The 21,734-nt window shown below is 45.1% G+C and overlaps 2 protein-coding genes across 6 annotated transcripts in view; both read left to right on the plus strand.

Moving 5' to 3' along the window:
• The window catches only part of NCAPD3 (non-SMC condensin II complex subunit D3), a 60,329-nt gene that overhangs the window by 9,269 nt on the left and 29,326 nt on the right, over positions 1-21,734 (plus strand). For 2 of the 5 annotated variants that reach the window (XM_027562185.1, XM_027562190.1), the window contains 9 exons: positions 53-186; positions 1,846-1,918; positions 2,640-2,765; positions 2,892-3,144; positions 3,512-3,568; positions 3,824-3,913; positions 14,539-14,615; positions 15,140-15,274; positions 16,019-16,239. In XM_027562185.1, coding sequence (XP_027417986.1) covers positions 53-186; positions 1,846-1,918; positions 2,640-2,765; positions 2,892-3,144; positions 3,512-3,568; positions 3,824-3,913; positions 14,539-14,615; positions 15,140-15,274; positions 16,019-16,239 — 1,166 coding nt within the window. The remainder of the gene's footprint in view (positions 1-52; positions 187-1,845; positions 1,919-2,639; positions 2,766-2,891; positions 3,145-3,511; positions 3,569-3,823; positions 3,914-14,538; positions 14,616-15,139; positions 15,275-16,018; positions 16,240-21,734) is intronic. The other 3 variants (XM_027562187.1, XM_027562188.1, XM_027562189.1) reach the window with 3 other exon arrangements.
• LOC113905211 (histone PARylation factor 1-like) lies at positions 20,429-21,591 on the plus strand. The gene is given in 2 exon segments (XM_027562191.1): positions 20,429-20,974; positions 20,977-21,591. Coding segments are annotated over 2 exon segments (1,032 nt in total). The 5' UTR covers positions 20,429-20,454; the 3' UTR covers positions 21,489-21,591.

Below are 21,734 nucleotides of genomic sequence, written 5' to 3' on the forward strand. Positions count from 1 at the left end.
GGCCCTGGGATTCTCTGTCATGCCTTAAGTTGCATTTCCTTTCCTCTTCCAGGTTCTCAGATACGTTTTGCATCAAATGCTCTGCATAATACTGATGGTAGAAGTGGGTAAAGGCTCCCATCACACCCCCCTTGCCATCACGCCTCCGGTTGTCAGCAGTAGGAAGCTGGCTGTCCAGTTTGTAAGGTAAAGTGCACACAGCTCAGGTCTCTCTCTCTGTCACTCACCCTCAGTCGCCTGGGCCCTGTGCTAGCCAGGACCTCTGACCCCTGTGGAACTGACACATGTCTGGGCTGTGTGTGGTTTGTGGTTCAGAATAAAGCGTATAGCAGCTCGTCTGGCTTGTGTGGTAGGGGTGGTGTTGGGAGCGGTGAGGAGTGCACGGTCCGTGGGCCCGCCTTTGAGGCCAGCTCTGAGTCCCGACTGCGGTCTCAGTGTCTGCTGCTCCAAGTCTGTCTCTGCCTTTTTGACTCTCCTCTGAGTCTCTTTCGTTAGGTTCCTTGCCACTTTTTTTTTTAACTTCTTTATCAATAATTGATAGACTAATCTTCCCCTCATGAGTCAGTAGGCTTTGCCTACAGAGTCCCACGTCTGGGCTTTACTGGAAAGATGCTGCTGCATCACAAGCTGTTCTGTCTTCAGTTTTGTCTGTCTGACAGCAGCACGGGGGTGGTGGGGACAGTGGAGAGCGTGCTCGTGAGCAGATGCGGTGCCTGGGCAGGTGCAGGTGTGGGTGCGGGCGCGGGGTGCGGGTGCAGGTGTGGGGTAAGGGCGCGGGGTGTGGGTGCGGGCATGGGTGCGGGCGCGGGGTGTGGGTGCGGGGTGTGGGTGCGGGTGTGGGTGTGGGCACGGGGTGTGGGTGCAGGTTGCGGGTGCGGGTGCTGGCATCCAGGTACAGGCACTGTCTGACCCCTGAGCGAGCCTTTCTCCTTAAGGATTTTTTTTTAAACAGCAAATAAGAGGTTTTAAGTAGAAGCACTTGTTTTAAATTTTCCACGTATTCATGATGTCAGCAGTTGTAGTACTGTTTCTATAATGGCGTAAATAAACTTGAAAATGGGTTGAATCTGGGCACTTGAATAGCTTCCTTGAGGGTTGACTTTGGAGAAGTACTGTTAGATACTCATTTTGCTGACCTACCACAGGGTGGTACCATGTCTCAGTCTGTCATTTACTTCAAAAGGCTATATTGGAGCCTTTTTTTAAAAAGTATTATCAAGCTCTTCACAGAGAAAGTTGCCAATTTTTTTTTTAAGTTATTCATTTATTTATGGCTGTTCTGGGTCTTAACTGCTGCACGGGCCTCTCTCTAGCTGTGATGACTGGGGGCTACTCTGATCGCAGTGTGCAGGTGTCTTGCTGCCGAGCGTGGACTCGAGGGCTCCCAGGCTTCAGGGGTTGAGGCACATGGGCTCAGGAGGTGTGGCTCACGGGCTTACTTGCGCCTCTGCCTGTGGGTTCTTCCTGGATCTGGGATTGAATCTGCATTTACTGCATTGGGAGGTGGATTCTTTACCACTGAGCCACCAGGGAAGCCTTATTTCAGCCTTGATAAGAACCATGGTAAGCAGTCCAAGGATCTTGGAAGGTCTGGGCCCTGCCCCTCCCTGACTGGCTGCTGGAAGCAGTTTGGAGACCACCCGGGCTTGGGGAACGGTGTCCACTGTGACGCTCTTTTCACACTCCACACACTCAGACCTTGCTGCCAGCACAGGCAGATTGTTCTTAGTAGTTACGGTTTCTAAAATGTAGAAATGTCACTATTTTTGAGAATAGGTTCAGGGAAAGTTGTTGTTTTACTTTTATTATAGGTATAAACAGTGACTGTTTCTTTTCTTTTTAAAGTTTGCTGGTGGATGAGCTTAAAGAAAGCATGTACCCAGTCCTTCGTACTCTACTGCAGCACATCTGTGTCAAGGTACTGTTTGCTGTATTATCAAGAGTATGAAAAACATGTGAAAGTAAATGCCTGTGTGTGTTCTTAGAAATGAGTCTATATCATTACCAAGCACTGTATTTTTTATTTAGTATGTTCACTGTTCTTTTTGAGTATTTGGGGAGGATAAAACGACTTTTTTTCCTTCTTTAGAAAACTTCAAATATATAAAGATACAGAACAGAGTAATGAACAGAATGTTAAGTGATTTTGTATAAGGAGAAACTCTACCAGCACATAGGCACACTGGATTTTCTTAGGAAGCAGATTTCATCATATCTCTTCAGACATAAATATTGCATGCGTCTCTACAGCATAAGAACTCTTTAAAAACATATCCACAAAATATTAACACACCTAAAAAACTCACAGTAATGCCTTAATATCATCCAATGTCCGGTTAGTATTCAAAATTCTGTGAATATCTCTTAAAACTTTTAACAGTTTGGACAGATGATGCTTCACTTGAACTCTGTGGATCCTAGAGATCTGTAAACTCTGAAATTGGGCTTGGAGATCTCTTCTAGACTAGTCCCCAGTAGGTCTGAGACGTAGAACTGGGTAGTCATTTCTGTAACATGTAGACAGTTGGCACTGTTGCCAAGCTGGGTGCACTCAGTGCTTGTCTGCTTGCACCAATGCATGTGTCTCTGTCGTTGTGCGTGGGGCCTGGCGGGGCAGCTTCTCAGGGTCTGTGTTTCAGGTGGTCGACAAATCTGAGTACCGGACTTATGCAGCTCAGTCCCTGGTCCAGCTGCTCAACAAGCTTCCCTGTGCAGAATATGCCTCTTTCATGGCCTGGCTTTATGGATTAACACGCAATGCCAAGGTAGGCACTACGCCTGCGTGAGCTCCTGGCTCGAGGCTCTGCAGCTCTGTGCCTGCAGGCTGCAGCTACAGCGGCACTGTGCCTGCTTCCTCTGTGATGGGGACGTGTGCGGCTCTGCTTCACCAGGTCTCCCACCGGGTCTTCACTCTTGATGTGGCCTTGGCCCTCCTGGAGCTGCCTGAACGAGAGGTGGATGGCCCGCTGGCCCCGGAGCATGAGAAGTTCCTAAAGCATAAGTTCTTGGTTCAGGAAATCCTGGTTGCCCGCTGTAAAGACAAGGCCCCGACGGTGCGCAGCAAGGCGCTCTCCAGTTTTGCACTCTGCCTGGAGTCCTCTGCCACAGCCCCATCGGACAGCATCCAGGAGCTCCTGCATAACAGTGAGTGCGCTGAGCACCCGAGCCTGGCCTCACTCCTGCTGGTCCAGACTGGGTGGCAGAAATAATCGGAGTGCTGCGATAACTGCGGCCCCCAGTCCCCTTCAGCTGGGGGTGCTGCGGAGTAGCTCTTACGTGAGTGGTCTCACAGGCCTGTCCTTGGGTTGAGGTTGTTGGCTACAGTCGTTACTGCTTCGTGTCATTGGGTAGTGGATGCGTGGGGCCTGTGTAATGCACACAGTGAATTGTCAGTATTTAGAGTCTGTCTCATCTTCAGGCCTGATTATCTCGAAATGGGTTCTTCTGTAAATATTTACATATGGTTTTCATACTGTGACTTTTCTCCTCTGACCTGTCTGCTTACTTATAGCTCCTGCAGTTCCAGGAGTACAGAGCCACCGACAGAGTCCATCAACAAATTCATCAGGTAAGAAAATGGGTCAATATACTGTCAGATATTGAATAATTGTGCGTTTAATTAAAGGACTTACTGAATATCTATAATGTTTTCTGTCTGCATATTACCTGATTTAGTATTGCACTTTTTTCTTCAAAGAAGTTAAAATTTATTTCAGTAATGATTCATAGTAACTTAAATGTGTAATATGCTATGATTATGTTAATGAAAAGTATAACAATTTTTTAGTGTATTGACAGAGCCTTTTTAAAATTTATTTTTAAGCTTTTTCCTATCAGAGGCAGATACTTAACCCTTCTGCAGGTTCAGAGGTGATCCACACAGACAGCAGTGGTGAAGGAGCCAGATCTATGGGTATGTAAGATCTTATCCCTTATTGATGAGCAGTAACCAGGAGATTTCAGACAATTGTAGGTAGGGCCTCAAAACGTGGGGATTTTTTTTCAAACTCACCCTTGCTATTGGAAGATCTTTTGTTTTCCCTTAAAAGTAATTTCCATCTTATTTCCTTAATTGATGTCCTTGCACTATTCTGTATTTCATTTCAAGGTAAAGAATAAGATACGTTTCACTTGTCATGTATTTCTGTATTTCACATATTTCTGTCACACTTCAGAGAATGTTCCAAGTATTTTATTTGCTCACTGAAGTCAGTTGTTATGAACACTTGGGCTTGCTGACCAGAAAGGACCAGTTACTAGGGAAGGTGCTGCTGATGCTGCTGCTAAGTCTCCTCAGTCGTGTCTGACTCTGCGCGATCCCATACACGGCAGCCCACCAGGCTCCCCCGTCCCTGGGATTCTCCAGGCAAGAACACTGGAGTGGGGTGCCAATTTCCTTCTCCAATGTGTGAAAGTGAAAAGTGAAAGTGAAGTTGCTCAGTCGTGTCCGACTCTTCATGATTCCATAGACTGCAGCCTACCAGGCTCCTCCGTCCATGGGATTTTCCAGGCAAGAGTACTGGAGTGCGGTGCCATTGCCTTCTCCAAGGGAAGGTGCAGTAGAATTAAATTTAGTTTAGAGAAAAGTCATCACAGAAGAGGGGAAAAAAATGCACAATACTGTGGCCCTTGTTTATCTTTTATTCCTTATTACTTTTTCACGTGGCATCTTGACTGTGCTCATGCCACCCCAGAATCCACTTCTAATACATGGTAGGGAACTGTGAGTCCTGGCTTCCATGGGAAAGTGCAGAATCTGGGTTATAGTTTCTCTATACCAGTAATGCTAAAGCTGAAACTCCAGTACTTTGGCCACCTCATGCGAAGAGTTGACTCATTGGAAAGACTCTGATGCTGGGAGGGATTGGGAGCAGGAGGAGAAGGGGACGACAGAGGATGAGATGGCTGGATGGCATCACTGACTCGATGGACGTGAGTCAGAGTGAACTCCGGGAGTTGGTGATGGACAGGGAGGCCTGGCGTGCTGCGATTCATGGGGTCGCAAAGAATCGGACACGACTGAGCAACTGATCTCATCTGATCTGATCTGATACCAGTAATATAAACTGTCTTTTAACGGGTCACACATACCGTGTGGAGATTCTGGGATCCTTTCTCCCACGAACCCTGTACTTGATTCTAAACACAAGTGATGTTTGTTCTCTTTCAGTGACTTACTGAATCAGAATAATCTGGGATGGTAAAGTGTCAATGTGATTCAGGAGAGCAGAAACACACCTGGCTAGGTGGTAGAAAGACCTGGAGCTACTCTCAGGTTCTGTGTCTGTCTAGCTGTATGGTCTGTGAAAGTCACTTTTATGGGCTCTTCCTTCACCTGTATGATGACATGGCATCCTGTAGTAGAGAAAAACTACATTAGAAATGAGAGGCAGTCTGAATACCCAGGCCAGTTGTGTTACTAAAGAGCTGGATGATCCAAGACGTGGGAGTCAGCAGACCTCCCTGACTGCTTGTCACTTCTGATCCTGTAACCTTGTCTGTCCTTCACAGAGGGCTTTTGTCAGGTCTGCAGAGATCATATTTAGAGAAGTGACTTTAAAAGATAGAAGAGAGAACATGTGCAGAGAATAACTGATATAATGAGATCTATCAGTTTATTTGATAAACATGGATATCATTCCTTCCAATCTGTGCAAGGCACTGCAGGTACGAACCCTAACAAAAATAGTTCCACGTCTTAAGGAGCAGGGGGAGAGGCAGGTACCTAAAATCATAATGCTGCCAGATGGGTGCTGAGGTGCAGTAAAGTGCCGTGAGAATCAGTACTTATCATTGCAGTCTGAAATACCACATTTAAATGACTAGATATTAGCCTATGTTACTCAAATTCAGAGTAGTAACTCAGGATGTACTAACAGATCCCTAAAATAACTGAAGAAATTTAATGTGGAAAAATGTTGAATGTTTGCGTTAACTCCAGTCTGAGCACGTTACAGACTCACTGTTGTGCATTATCATTCAGTTGCTCAGTCGTGTGCAACTCGTTGAGACCCCATGGACTGCAGCACACCAGGCTTCCTTGTCCACACCATCTCTCAGAGCTTGCTTAAACTCAGGTCTGTTGAGTCAGTAATGTCATCCAACCATCTTGTCTTTTTTGTATAGTTCTTCTGTGTATTCTTGCCACCTCTTCTTAATATCTTAATATCTTCTGCTCCTCCTAAGTCCATCCCGTTTCTGTCCTTTATTGTGCCCATCTTTGCATGAAATGTTCCCTTGATATATCTAATTTTCTTGAAGAGATATCTAGTCTTTCCCATTCTGTTGTTTTTCTCTATTTCTTTGCATTGTTCACTTAGGAAAGCTTTCTTATCTCTTCTTGCTATTCTTTGGAACTCTGCATTCAGATGGGTATATATCTTTCCTTTTTCCTTTGCCTTTGACTTCTCTTCTTTTCTCAGCTATTGGTAAGGCCTCTTCAGACATTGAACAGGAGGCAGTGATCAAAGCTACCCCCAAGAAAAAGAAATGCAAAAAGGCAAAATGGTTGTCTGAGGAGGCCTTACAAATAGGTGAGAAAGAAGAGAAGCGAAAGACAAAGGGGAAAAGGAAAGATATACTCATTTGAGTGCAGAGTTCCAAAGAATAGCAAGGAGAGTTAAGAAAGCCCTCCTCAGTGATCAGTGCAAAGAAATAAGAGGAAAACTTTCCTTCCAAGGAAACAATAGAATGGGAAAGACTAGAGATCTCTTCAAGAAAATTAAAGATACCAAGAGAACATTTCAGGCATAGATGGGCACAGTAAAGGACAGAAATGGTAAGGACCTAACAGAAGCAGAAGAGATTCAGAAGAGGTGGCAGGAATACACAGAAGAACTGTACAAAAAAGATCTTCACGACCCAGATAATCATGATGGTGTGATCACTCACCTAGAGGCAGACATCCTGGGATATGAAGTCAAGTGGGCCTTAGGGAGCATCACTATGAACAAAGCTAGTGCAGATGATGGAATTCCAGTTGAGCTATTTCAAATCCTAAAAGATGGTGCTGTGAAAGTGCTGCATTCAATATGCCAGAAAATTTGGAAAACTCAGCAGTGGCCACAGGACTGGAAAAGGTCAGTTTTCATTCCAATCCTAAAGAAGGGCAATGCCAGAGAATGTTGAGGCTACTGCACAATTGCACTCACTTTATATGCTAGCAAAAATAATACTCAAAATTCTGCAAGCCAGGCTTCAACAGTAAGTGAACTGTGAACTTCCAGATGTTCAAGCTGGATTTAGAAAAGGCAGAGGAACCAGAGATCAAATTGCCAACATCTGTTGGATCATAAAAAGCAGGAGAGTTCCAGAAAAACATCTACTATTGCTTTATTAGCCTTTGACTGTGCGGATCCCAAGGAACTGTGGAAAATTCTTTAAGAGATGAGAATACCAGACTACTTACCTGCCTCTTGAGAAATCTGTATGCAAGTCAAGAAGCAACAGTTAGAACCGGACATGGAACAACAGACTGGGTCCAAATCAGGAAAGGAGTACATCAGGGGTGTATATTGTCTCCCTGCTTATTTAATTTATATGCAGAGTACATCATGTGAAATGCCAAGCGGGATGAAATGCAGGCTGGAATCAAGATTGACCAGAGAAATATCAATAACCTCAGATATGCAGATGACACCACCCTTATGGCAGAAACTGAAGAAGAACTAAAGAGCCTCTTGATGAAAGTGAACGAGGAGAGTGAAAAAGCTGGCTTAAAACTCAACATTCAAAAAACTAAGATCATGGCATCCGGTCCCATCACTCGATGACAAATAGATGGAGAAACAGTGGAAACAGTGACAGACTATTTTCTTGGGCTCCAGTCATTGCAGATGGTGACTGCAGTCATGAAAGTAAACGACACTTGCTCCTTGGAAGAAAAGCTATGACCAACCTAGACACCATATTAAAAAGCAGAGACATTACTTTGCTGACAAAGGTCCATCTAGTCAAGGCTATGGTTTTTCCAGTGGTCATGTATGGATGTGAGAGTTGGACTATAACGAAAGCTGAGTGCTGAAGAATTGATGCTTTTGAACTGTGGTTTTTGAGAAGACTCTTGAGAGTCCCTTGGACTGCAGGGAGATCCAACCAGTCCATTCTAAAGGAAATCAGTCCTGAATAGTCATTGGAAGGACTGATGCTGAAGGTGAAGCTCCAATACTTTGACCACCTGATGCAAAGAGCCGACTCATTGGAAAAGACCCTGGTGCTGGGAAAGATTGAGGGCAGGAGGAGAAGGGACGACAGAGGATGAGATGGTTGCATGGCATCACCGACTCAATGGACATGAGTTTGAGCAAGCTCTGGGAGTTGATGATGGATAGGAAAGCCTGGCGTGCTGCTGTCCAAGGGGTCACAAAGGGTCAGACGCAACTGAGTGACTGATCTGAACTGAATTGGACTCCTGTACCATGTATTAACCTCCATCCATCGTTTCTCAGGCACGCTGTCTATCAGATCTTATCCCTTGAATCTATTTCTCACTTCCACTGTGTAGTCGTCAGGGATGTGATTTAGGTCATACCTGAATGGCCTTGTGGTTGTCCCTACCTTCTTCAATTTAAGTCTGAATTTGGCAGTAAGCAATTTGTGATCTGAGCCACAGTCAGTTCCTGGTCTTGTTTTTTGCTGACCATATAGAGCTTCTCCATACTCCTGTGCAAAGAATATAATCAATTTGATTTTGATATTGACCATCTGGTGACGTCCATGTGTAGAGTCGTCTCTTGTGTTATTGGAAGAGGCTGTGTGTTTGCTATGACCAGTGCATTCTCTTGGCAAAAGTCTGTTAGCCTTTGCCCTGCTTCATTCCGTACTCCAAGGCCCAATTTGCCCGTTACTCCAGGTGTTTCTTGACTTCCTACTTTTGCATTCCAGTCCCCTGTAATGAAAAGGACATCTTTTTTGGGTGTTAGTTCTAAAAGGTCTTGTAGGTCTTAACAGAACCGTTCAACTTCAGCTTCTTCAGCATTACTGGTCGGGGCATAGACTTGGATTACCGTGGTGTTGAATGGTTTGCCTTGGAAACAAACAGAGGTCATTCTGTTGTTTTTGAGATTGCATCCAAGTACTGCATTTTGGACTCTTTTGTTGACTGTGACGGCTACTCCATTTCTCCTAAGGGATTCCTGCCCACAATAGTAGATATAATGGTCATCTGAGTTAAATTCACCCATTCCAGCCCATTTTAGTTCACTGATTCCTAAAATGTTGATGTTCACTCTTGCCGTCTCCTGTTTTACCACTTCTAATTTGCCTTGATTCATGGGCCTAACATTCCAGGTTCCTGTGCAATATTTTTCTTAACACTATCGGACTTTACTTCCATCATCAGGCATATCCACAATTGGGTGTTGTTTCTGCTTTGCCTCAGCCTCTTCATTCCTCCTGGAGCTATTTCTCCACTGATCTCCAGTAGCATATTGGGTACCTACAGACCTGGGGAGTTCATCTTTTAGTGTCGTATCTTTTTGCCTTTTCATGCTGTTCGTGGGGTTCTCAAGGCGAGAATACTGAACTGGTTTGCCATTCTCTTCTCCAGTGGACCACATTTTGTCAGAACTCTCCACCATGACCCGTCTGTCTTGGGTGGCCCTACATGGCATGGCTCAGTTTCATTGAGTTAGACAAGGCTGTGATCAGTTTGACTAGTTTAATTTTCTGTGATTGTGGTTTTCATTCTGTCTGCCCTGTGATAGATGAGGATAAGAGGCTTACGGAACCTTCCTGATGGGATGACTGACTGTGGGCTAAATCGAGTCTGGCTCTGGTTGGGGGGCCGTGCTCAATAAATCTTTAATCCAGTTTTCTGCTGTTGTGTGGGTCTGTGTTCCTACCCTGTAGTTTGTGAAAGTTGCTCAGTCCTGTCTGACTCTTTGTGACCCCATGGACAGTCCATGGAGTTCTCCAGTCCAGAATACTGGAGTGGGTAGCTTGTCCTTTCTCCAGGACATCTTCCCAACCCAGGAATCAAACCAGGGTCTCTGCACTGCAGGCGGATTCTTTACTAACTGAGCTATTAGGGAAGCCCCCTGTAGTTTGGCTTTGGCTAAGGTCAAACTGTGGTGGGGTTAATGGTGGTGATGACGACCTCCTTCAAAAGGACTTATGCCAGCATGCCTCGGCTCCTAGGACTGTTGTATTCAGTGCCCCTGACCCCGTGGCAGGCCACTATCGAGCCATGCTTCCACTGGAGACTTCTGGACGCTCACAGGCAAGTCTGGCTCAGTCTCCTGTGGGGTCACTGCTCCTTCCTTCTGGGTCCTGGTGGGCACAAGGTTTTGTTCGTGCCCTCAGAGAGTCTGTTTCCTGTCCTGTGGAAGTTTGGTAATCAAATCCTACTGGCCTCCAAAGTCAGATTCCCTGGGGAGTCTCAGTCCCTTTGCTGGATCCCCAGGTTGGGAAGTCTGTTGTGGGCCCTAGAACTTTTGCAACAGTGTGAGAACTTCTTTGGTATAATTGTTCTCCAGTCTGTGCGTCCTCCACCTGGTGGCTCTGTGGTGGGGCTAATGGTGACCTTCTCCAAGAGGACTTTGGCCAGATGCCACGCCCCCCAGCCTGCTGCAGCCAGAGCTCCGTCCAGGGCAGGCCCCTGCTGACCTGTGCCTCCGCAGGAGACACTTGGACACTCTCAGCCGGTCTGACTGAGTCTCTTGTGGGGGTCACCGCTCCTTTTCCTGGGTCCTGGTGCAGACGGGGTTCTGTTTGCACCCTCTGAGTGACTCTGGTGGGTATGAGGTTTGATTCTAAACGCAGTTTCGCCCCTCCTGCCATCCTGTTAGGGCTTCTCCTTTGCCCTGGGACGTGGGGGTATCTTTTTTTGGTGAGATCCAACATTCTCCTGTCGATGGTTGTTCAGCAACTAGTCGCAATTTTGGTGTTCTTGGAGGAGTAGAAGAGCACAAGTCTTTCTCCTCCACCTCAGAATCCAACAATGGATTCTCACTGTTGTACAGATGCTTCCAAACACTACTGTATTGCTTTAATTATGCTTCTAAATGATAAGAGCTTGACAGATGTAAAGAGCCCATGTTCCCACCTTATTTTTGATAAAATGACTTGTGTTGTTGGCATTAACTGTACATTAAAACATTTGTATAGTTACTACACGCCAGATACTGTGCTAATAAGTACCGGTGTTGGTGTGTTTTCTTTTGAGAGATGATTCATAAAAGTCACCGTTTAAAAGTATGTTGAATCCAGTGGTTGTTAGTGGTTCATAAATTTGTGTAATCAACTTCCAGAAGCTTCTCATTAACTGAGTGGGAAACCTCATCCCCACGAGCAGTCAGCCCCTGTGCTCCCCCTGTCTGTGGATCCTCCTGTTCTGGACAGTTCACACAAGTGCAACCCTAGAACATGCAGCCTTGTGCAGACAACTGCTTTGCCATCTGTTTTCAAGGTTCATCCACGGTGAGGCGTGTAGTACTGTATCAGTACTCTGTTCCTCTTTATGGCTGAATATAGTCCCTTGTATGGATGGACCACATTTTGTGTGTTCGTTCATTCTGGCATTTCCTCAAAATGTTAGACGTAGAGTCACCACATGACCCAGAAGTTCCACTCCTTAGTGTGCAACCACAAGGGAAGAAAAGAGTGAATCCATACACACACTCATACACAACATCCGCACTCACGCACCACATGGTATGAGGATGTTTGTAGAAGCATCCTTCACAGTAGCCAAAACATGGAAACAACCCATGTCCATTTATCTTTTGATTTTTGAGGTAAAAGTTCATATTTTCTACATCCAGATCCTTTTTGGATATGATTTGCACACCTGTTTTTCTCATTCTTAGGGTTATCTTTTCACTTTCTTGATGGTGTTCTAAGAGTTTTATAGTTTGAGCTCTTAACATTTTGGTCTTGGTTCAATTTTGAGTTAATTTTTGCTTATGATGTGAGTTAGGGATCCATCTTTCAATGTAAATATCAAATTGTCCAACTCTTTTCTGACCTATTGGACTATACAGTCCGTGGAATTCTCCAGGCCAGAACACTGGAGTGCGTAGCCTTTCCTTTCTCCAGGAATCTTCCCAACCCAGGGATCGAACTCAGGTCTCCCACATTGCAGGCAGATTCTTTACCAGCTGAGCCACAAGGGCAGCCCAAGAATACTGGAGTGGGTCACCTTTCCCTTCTCCAGGGGATCTTCTCGACCCAGGAATCAAACCGGGGTCTCCTGCATTGCAGGCGGATTCTTTACCAGCTGAGCTACCAGGGAATGCCACTGTGGGATATAGTGCCACTGTAAAAATACCTAAGCCTTCCAGCCCATGAACAAGGGATGCCTTTCTATATTTAGGTCTCCTCTAATTCGTTTCAGTGATGTTTTATAGTTTTCAGTGTGTAACTCTTGCTGTTTACACTTATTCCTAAGTATTTTATTCTCTTTATTTTAAGTGAAATTGCTTTCTTAATTTCATTTTGATTGCTTATTGATAGTTTATACAACTGATTTTAATGATGGATCTTGTATCCTGCAATGTTGGTAAATCAGTTACCAGCCTTAAAAGGTTTTGTGTGTGTGTGTGTGAGATTCCTTAAGATTTTCTACCTATCAGATCATGCCATCTGTGAGAACAGTTACTTCTTTTTTCTAATCTGAATGCCTTTGTTTCTTTTTCTTGCCTGTTTTCCCCGCTGGGACTGCTAGTGGAGTTGAAGTAGGGAAAGTAGACACCCATGTCTTCCGTTTGTCTTTCCCGTTGAGTGTGGTGCTAGCTCTGCGTTGCTTCAGGATGACCTTTATCACTGTGAGGAAGTTTTCTGTTTTCTGACTTTGTTGACTGCTTTTATCGTGAACGGGTGTAGGATTTTGCACGCACCACTTCTGCATCTATGGAGATGATCATGTGGCCTTGGTCCTCTGTTCTGTGATGGCATATCACAGTGAATGATCTTCCCATGTCCTCGGATAAATCCCAAGCATGGAGTATAATCCCTTTTGTATTTTGCTGGGTTAATTTGCTAATATTTTGCTGAGGATTTTTTTTTTTTAATTTTTAATTTTTTGGCCCTACCACGGGGCATATGGCTCCTCGACCAGGGAACAAACCTGTGTCCCCTGCCTGGGAAGCTTGGAGTCTGCACTGCTGGACCCAAGGGAAGGCCCTTGCTGAGGATTTTATGTCTGTATTCACAAGAGATTTTGGTCTGTTGTTTTCTTGAGCTATTTTGTCTTGTTTTGCTTTCAGGATAATACTGGCTTCATAGAAGGAGGTGGAAAGTGATATAGGGATTCTAGTTTTTTGAAAGAGTTTAGGAAGCATTGTTACTAATTTTTGTTAATTGGTGTTTTTGTTAATAGTTGACAGACTCCAGTAGAGCCATCTGGTCCTGACCCTTTGTGCATGTGTGTGAAATATTTTGCTTACTAGTTCAGTCCCTTTACTTGTTACTGTGTATTCAGTCTTTGTCTCTCCTTGAGTTAGTTTTCCTAATGTATGTCTTTAATAATATGTAGATATTTAATCCAGGTTACTTAAATGTGTTAGCATAAAACTGTTCATAGTATTCATAACCTTGTCCCTCCTTCATTCCTGATTTTAGCAGTTAGACTCATCTGTTATTTTCTGTCTAGGAAAATATTAGTTTGGTTGATCTTAAATAACCTACTTTGATTTCATTGACTTTCTTTATCGTTTTCCATATTGTTTTATTTTCTACTGTTCTTTCTTGTGCATCAGCATTTCTCAAGTGTGGTTTGGGGTCCCTAAGCCTCCTTCAGTGGGCCCTTGAAGTTAGTACAGTTTTCATAGTAATATTAAGACATCAGTTACCTTTTACTCTCTGGTTTTCTCAAAAGTGTACTTTGGAGTTTGCAGACAGAGGTCCCAGACAGGCAAAAGCAGATAGAAGCAGAGATGACAACCCAGCTGTCGTTTAAGTCTGACATTAAAGAGTTTGCAAAATGTAAATCAGTGCCATTCTCTTCACTACTTTATTTTTCAGTTAAAGTGTATGCCATTTATTTGGTATCTTAAGATGAATTATTAAATCTTTTTATAATTCTCATTTTAAGTTTCTAATTCATGTTAAAAGCTATCATCCACATTTATTTGGGAAAAAAAAAAAACCTCTTATGAGTCTTCAGTAATATCTAATAGTGTAAAGGGACTCTTGATGAGAGGGTTTTAAAACTCCTGTTCTGTATTGTCTTACTTAGTCTTTAAAACACCCAATGGTTTACATCTTCCCATTTGTAGTAAATAGAATGAAAAAATCTAAATAAATTCATTCAGAATTTTAGTCTTAGGAGCCCAGTTTAAAGCTTAATTTTCCAGAATTTATACTCTTTTGAAATGTTACTACTCTGCCTACTACTACTTCTGCGTTATTGTACCTATCAAATAATAGGTAATTATGTGAATTTTCTTCTTTTTCTACATGATTTCATGCTGTGGTTTCTTATGATTTAAAACCAGCAAACTGGCCAGTTTTGGATTGGTGCATGCTCTCAGGAGTGTGTGCTGAGAGGCTGGGGCTCTGCTGGCCTCAGGCTGTAATGACTTCTTGGTGTTTCCTCAGCAGAAATGGGTTTCCTGGTGTCACTGAGGAATAGGGTCGGCGACGAGAAGACCAGCGTCAGGAAGTCTGCGGTCCAGGTGTGTTTTTCTGGACATTCTTTTCATACCCTCTTTTGAAGCACTAACAGCTTGAAGGTGCAAGAGACTGTTTTAAAAACTTCTCTCATGCTCAGTACTCACATTTCACTTGAGGCTAGTTCACCTTGTCCCTGGTAAACGGGAATTACGCAGATGAACTGAAGGATCCTCTGTTCTTAAGTGGCCTGCTGGATTGCTGGCTTCCTAGGAACCACAATTTTAGATCCTTAATTTGTTTTTTTAGAGTAGGGATTCTTAACCTGGGGACCACAGATGGATTTTGATAGGGTTCATGAAACCCCTGAAATGGTTTCTGAGTACATGTTGATGTAAACTATATGTCAGATTTTCTCCAGAGAGGTCTTAAATTTCCTCAGATTCTAAGAGGTGGGATGTTACTGGGAGGAGTGACAGATCTGTGATCTCAAAAATGAGAGAGTCAGGAACTTGAAGGAATTGTTCGTGTGCAGCCTGTGCTGACCAGTGCCTGTGTCGCCCCGCGGTGTGACCCGCGTACCTTCTAGGTCCTGGTGAACCTCCTAAAGCACTGCGACGTCGAGGGTCTGCAGGACGAGCTCAGCATCCTGCAGGATCGCTGCCGGGACGTCGCGGTGTCTGTCCGCAAGCAGGCCCTGCAGTCTCTCACCGAGCTGCTCCTGGTGAGGCCGGCCGCAGTGTATCTGAGGTGCCCTTCTCCGTCAGGATAACCCAGCCTAATGATGGCGCGCCCGTTAGAAACCCTCCCTAGCTGCCGTGGCCCCAGCAGTGTACAGAGAGGAGTCTCTCCACTGCTTGTGCTGGATCGCATTTCCTGTTAAATATGCATGTGTCATGCGGACTAGTGCTGGAAAACGCTAGTAGTCAGCATGCATCTCACACAGAAGTGTGAAGTTTAAAATCTGTTTGGTTAGGCCAGAGGCCGACATCACTTTTTGTCCATTGAAACCTGTATAGGTGATACTGCCAAAGGAGCAGATCCACTGATCCTACGTGCAGTTTACTTCCGCCAGCTAGCTAGTTTTGAAGAATTTTTAAAGTATTTTTTCTTATTTCGCAGTAGAAGACTTTAAGCAATGCCTGGTTTGACTTTCTTCATTAGCATCTTTTCTGATTCTTCCTTGAGGTAGATATTTTTTCTCTAGATCTTGAATTATTCCAAAAAAGTACTGCTTTACTACCAGTGATAGATAATCACTTTAAGTCTAAAATGTCAGTATGCTCTGCTTTATAGTAACTGGAGCTTGACCTTGGTTTTCACTTGTATCTGGAGGGTTGGCATTTTTCCACTGTTAGGATTTGTTTGTCATTGTGTTGGAACTACTAATAACACGTCCTAAAACAGGGCTCACAGCTGCCCCGACCTGTGCTCGCACCCTTATGACTTGCTGACTTGGACTCCTCAGGCCCAGCCGCAGTGTGTGCAGATACAGAAGGCCTGGCTGGGGGGCGTGGTCCCAGCCGTGACGGACGACGAGAGCAGCGTGCAGGACAAGGCCCTGGAGTGCCTGGACCGGCTCCTGCTGCAGAGCATCCAGCACCACAGCGAGGGCCACGATGCAGACAGCGGCCAGGCGCTCGCCTGGGCGCTGCTGACGCTGCTGGACACGGACAGCCGGAAGCTGGGGTACGCTTTTCCTGGGCAGCTGCGTGTCCTCGTGGATGGGCCTTGATTTTCAGTTCCTGGGTTGATACTGGAAAATCAGCTCTCCAAATTGCTTGATATACAAAGGCTCAATCTTAGTCTCTTTCTCTTGACCTAGTTCAAGTCTCTTAGCTTTTGTGGTGACAGTTTTTGTGAAGCCTTCCTTTGCCTTTCTGAGTGTTCCCCAGCTTCGAATTGATGTCTTAATATGTAGTAGAAAGCATTGATGGATTTACTGTATCGACATTAACTTTCCACAGTACCGGTTGTGATAGATGACTTCCTAATTAGGACACATTAGACTTTTTCTGACATTTTGTTGGATTGATGACTTAATCACACCACAGTGTTCTTTCCGTTGGATATTTGTTGGTGTTCGCTGTGCAGGGAGCAGTGCAGTGACGAGGTGGCACTGCACTGATCGGTGTTAGTTTACTGCAGGAATGGCCTTTGTGCTCCTTTGCCTGTGTTCTCCTTTCTTTGCTTTACTGTGCAAGAAGTACCTCCCTACTTGTTTCTGTGCGGGTGTAGAGGAATCAGCATCCAGTGGGAAGAGTAACAGGGTCAGTGTCATAATGTTGTTGTTCAGTCACTACGTCATGCCTGACTCTCAGCAAACACACGGATGGCAGTGCACAAGGCCTCCCCGGCCTTCACCCTCTCCCGGAGCTCACTCAGACTCACGTCCATCAAGTTGTGATGCCATCCAGCCATCTCGTCTTCTGTCGTCCCCTTCTCCTCCTGCCTTCAATCTTTTCCAGGTTCACGGTCTTTTCTAGTGAGTCCATTCTTTGCATTGGGTGGCCAGAGTATTGGACCTTCAGCTTCAGCATCAGTCCTTCCAATGAATATTCAGGGTTGATTTCCTTTAGGATTGACTGGTTGGATCTCCTTGCAGTCCAAGGGACTCTCAAGAGTCTTCTCTAGCAGCACGGTTCAAAAGCATCAATTCTTTGGTGCTCAGCCTTCTTTATGGCCCAACTCTCACAATCATACATGACTATGGAGAAACCATAGCTTTGATTATATGGACCTTTTTCAGCAAAATGATTTCTTTGTTTTTTTTTTTTTTTTTTTGATTTCTTTGGTTTTTAATGCACTGTCTAGGTTTATCATAGCTTTCCTTCCAAGGAGCAAGGGTCTTTTAACCTCATGGCTGAAGTCACCATCTGCATTGATTTTGGAGCCAAGAAAATAAAGTCTGTCACTGCTGCCTCTTTTCCCCCTTCTGTTTACCATGAAGCGTTGGGACCAGATACCATGATCTTAGTTTTTTGAATGTTGAATTTCAAGCCAGCTTTTTCAGTGTCCTCTTTCACCTTCATCAAGAGGCTCTTCTTTAGTTCTTCTTCATCTTCTGCCATTAGAGTGGTACCATCTACATATCTGAGGTTGTTGATATTTCTCCCGGCAGGCTTGATTCCAGCTTGGGATTCATCCAGCCCAGCGTTTTCGCATGATGTGCTCTGCATAGCAGTTAAATAAGCAGGGTGACAATACACAGCCTTGTCGTACTCTTTTTCCCAGTTTAGAACCATTTGTTTTTTCCATGTAAGGTTCTAAGTGTTGCTTTTTAACTTGTATACATGTTTCTCAGGAGACAGGTAAGGTGGTCTGCTGTTCCCATCTCTTTAAGAATTTTCCACAGTTTGTTGTGATCCACACAGTGAAAGGCTTTTGCAGTGTCAGTGACGCAGAAGTAGATGTTTTTTTGGGATTCCTAGCTTTTTTCTCTGTGATCCAACAAATGCTGACAATTTGATCTCTGGTTCCTCTGCCTTTTCTAAACCCAACTTGTACATCTATAAGTTCTTGGTTCACGTACTGCTGAAGCCTAGCTTGAAGCATTTTGAGCATTACCTTGCTAGCATGTGAAGTGAGCACAATTGTGCGGTAGTTTGAACATTCTTTGGTGTCGCCCTTCTCTGGGATTGGAATGAACACTGGCCTTTTCCAGTCCTGTGGCCACTGCTGAGTTCTCCAAGCTGGCTGGCGTAGAGTGCAGCACTTTCAGAACATCATCTTTTAGGATTTGAAATAGCTCAGCTGGAATTTCATCACCTTCACTAGGTTTGTTTGTAGTGATGCTTCCTAAGACCCAGTTGACTTTGTACTCCAGGATGTCTGGCTCTAAGGAGAGTGACCACACCTCTGTGGTTATCTGGATCATTAAGACCTTTTTTGTATAGTTCTTCTGTGTATTCTTGCCACCTTTTCTTAATCTTTTCTGCTCCCATTAGGTCCTTATCGTTTCTGCCCTTTATTGTCCCCATCTTTGCATGAAATAGTTCCTTCATATCTCCAGTTTTTTGAAGAGATGTCTAGTCTCTCCCATTCTGTTTTTTTCCTCTCTTTCTTTGCATTGTTCAATTAAGAAGACTTTCTTATCTCTCCTTGATAGTCTCTGGAACTCTGCATTCAATTGGGTATATCTTTCCCTTTCTCCTGAGAGGGTAACAGGCAGGAAGGCCAGGGGTCTCCAAATGGAGGAAATAGGCTGCAAGTGTCAGACATTGTTTTATCTCTCTCTTAAGCTACAGGAGGAAACAAACTATCGATATTTTTTTTCCTTCTCTGTACAGATTTAAAAAGAGGTTTCCCTTAAAATACTGGGTTGCCATAATGACACCTGGTTCCATCTGAACTTAACTTTTCTCAAACCTTGAGTTAACCAATGCATTTTTTTTATGGAAACGTTTATCTTAAGCTATGCTAACGTACTATGCATTTACCCCAGACTCTGTCTTCAAGTTAGGAGAAGGCAATGGCACCCCACTCCAGTACTCTTGCCTGGAAAATCCCATGGACGGAGGAGCCTGGTGGGCTGCAGTCCATGGGGTCACTAAGAGTCATGTCACTTTCCCTTTTCCCTTTCATGCATTGGAGAAGGAAATGGCAACCCACTCTAGTGTTCTTGCCTGGAGAATTCCCAGGTACGGGGGAGCCTGGTGGGCTGCCGTCTCTGGGGTTGCACAGAGTCGGACACAACTGAAGCGACTTAGCAGCAGCAGCAGTCACTATATAACATCCGGCTAAAAACTAGCAGGAGGGTATTCTTTCTGCCCCATTCTGATGTCTATGTCAGAAGCTTTCTCTGTCTCCTTTATACTTTAGTAAAACTTGATTGCACAAAAGCTCTGAGCACTCAAGCCTCGTCCCTGGCCAGAAGCTGAGAGCCCCGGCGTGTGTCGTGGCTCAGCCACAGCCTTCCACTCCCTCGCCTTCCACGCCTACTCTTTTTGGCTCAGTGGGTAAAGAAGCTGCTGCAGCACAGAAGATGCGGCCTGTGTGGGTGTGCCCCTGGGTCCAGAGGCAGAGCCTTGCTCGGCCGGGGAGCACCCGCCCTCTCCCTCCGGTGTTCTCCGTCTCGCCTCAGAGGCGGTGCCGCTGACTCCAGCACCAGGTGTGGTTTCCTCTTCCCACGAGCGGATCATGTGGTCTCTGCTCTTTGTGGGTCTGACTCCTTCCACTCAAAGAAGTGCCAGGCCCACTCAGGTGGCTGTGCAGCTGTAGCTCATCCACTGCCATTGTTGCCTGTGTGTCGCACATGAAGAAGCCACAGTTGATGTATCCTGTCGACTGCTGGCTGATGATGGATCGTTTCCGGTTTTCCATCGTGAGGGGAAATGCTGGGACTCTTCTGGGCATGTCTTTGGTGCACATCTCTGTTGCGCGTGTCCCCAGGAGCAGTGCTGTTGGGCGTGCTCTTGTCCTCCCTTAAGTCGCCGCAGACAGCGCTCCAGAGTGGTGGTGCCGGGCTAGAAGCACTTCTGAGAGCTGCAGTTGCTCCCTGTCTTTGTGCCCTCGGTCTTTCTTTTTAGTCATTTTGGTGGCCAGTGCTTGTATTTCTTGGTGGTCTTAATTTGCACTGCCATGGTGACTGATGCAGTTGAGCCCCTTTCATAGCTGGATTAGCATCTAGATATTCACATGTGTATTACCTGCCCAGATATCGTGCCCGGGTTTTTAATCAGGCTGTCTGTTGCTCTTTTGCTTGTTCACCCAAAAGCGTTCAAATGTGTAGAAACACTGTTGTGTGCATCACAGATTCCTCTCCTCCAGCCCAGTGTTTGTGTCTTTAGTCTCTTAATGGTGTCTTTTGATGAGTTCGGTTTGTTAGTGGTTTTCTTTATGGTTAATGGATTTTTTAAGAATTTTTTCCGGGGACCGGCTGGCACTGCACCCTCTTGCTGCAGGATGGTGGGCGGTGGCGCGAAGCATAGACTCTGCGGAGAGGGGCCGCAGTGTGAAAAACCGGTCAATGTGAAGAAGAGTAAGTCCTATGAAGCTGACGTGCCCAGTGACCTTCGAAAAGAGGTGGAAAGCCATTACAGGCTTCTTCTGCCTGAAGATTTCTACCACTTCTGGAGGTTCTGCAAAGGACTTGACCCTGAACAGCCAGCTGATTCACTATCTGCAAGCCTTGGACTTCGATTAGTGGGTCCTTATGATATCCTTGCCGGAAAACATAAAATAAAGAAAAAATCAGCAAGCTTGAATTTTAATCTTCACTGGAGATTTTACTATGATCCTCCTGAGTTCCAGACCATTATTATTGGAGACAGTAAAACTCAATTCCACATGGGGTATTTCAGGGATTCTCCTGATGAACTTCCTGTATTTGTCGGTACAAACGAAGCAAAGAAAAATTGTATAATTGTTCAAAGTGGAGATAATGTGTTTGCTGCAGTCAAATCATTTTTGATGAAAAACTTACAGAAGATAAGAAGAAAACTAGTCTCTTGAAAACCATAGATGAGAAACTCACAGAAGCAGCCAGAGAACTGGGGTTCTCCCTGGAGCAGAGAACTGTGAGGGTGAAGCAGAGAGACAAGAAAGTGGTGACAAAGACCTTTCATGGGGCAGGCTTGGTTGTCCCAGTGGATAAAAATGATGTTGGATACAGAGAGCTCCCTGAAACGGATGCCAGCCTCAGGAGAATCTGCGGGACAATTGTGGAGGCCCCGAGCAACGCCGACAGACTGCAGGCCTTTGCCCCCGTCCAGGAGATAATGACCTATGTGCAGCTTGCTAACGATGAGTGCGACTATGGGATGGGGCTGGAGCTGCGGCTGGACCTCTTCTGCCATGGCTCCCACTATTTTCATAAAGTTGCTGGCCAGCTTTTACCTCTGGCATATAATCTGCTGAAGAGGAATCTCTTTGCGGAAATTAATGAAGCTCATCTAGCAAACAGGAGCCAAGAGGACGTGGACCAGCTCGCAGCATGAGTGGGGCTGCCTCTCTGGTGTACAGGATTGCAGAGCTTTAGTGTGAAACATGTTCTTCTGTTTTTAAGGACTACAGGAAATAAATGGATGGCAACTTTGCCTTATGATCCAGCAATCCCACTGCTGGGCATACACACTGAGGAAACCAGAAGGGAAAGAGACACGTGTACCCCAGGGTTCATCGCAGCACTGTTTATAATAGCCAGGACATGGAAGCAACCTAGATGTCCATTGGCAGATGAATGG

This window comes from Bos indicus x Bos taurus, chromosome 15 (genome assembly GCF_003369695.1).
Source record: "Bos indicus x Bos taurus breed Angus x Brahman F1 hybrid chromosome 15, Bos_hybrid_MaternalHap_v2.0, whole genome shotgun sequence".
In the NCBI taxonomy this organism is placed as follows: Eukaryota; Metazoa; Chordata; class Mammalia; order Artiodactyla; family Bovidae; genus Bos; species Bos indicus x Bos taurus.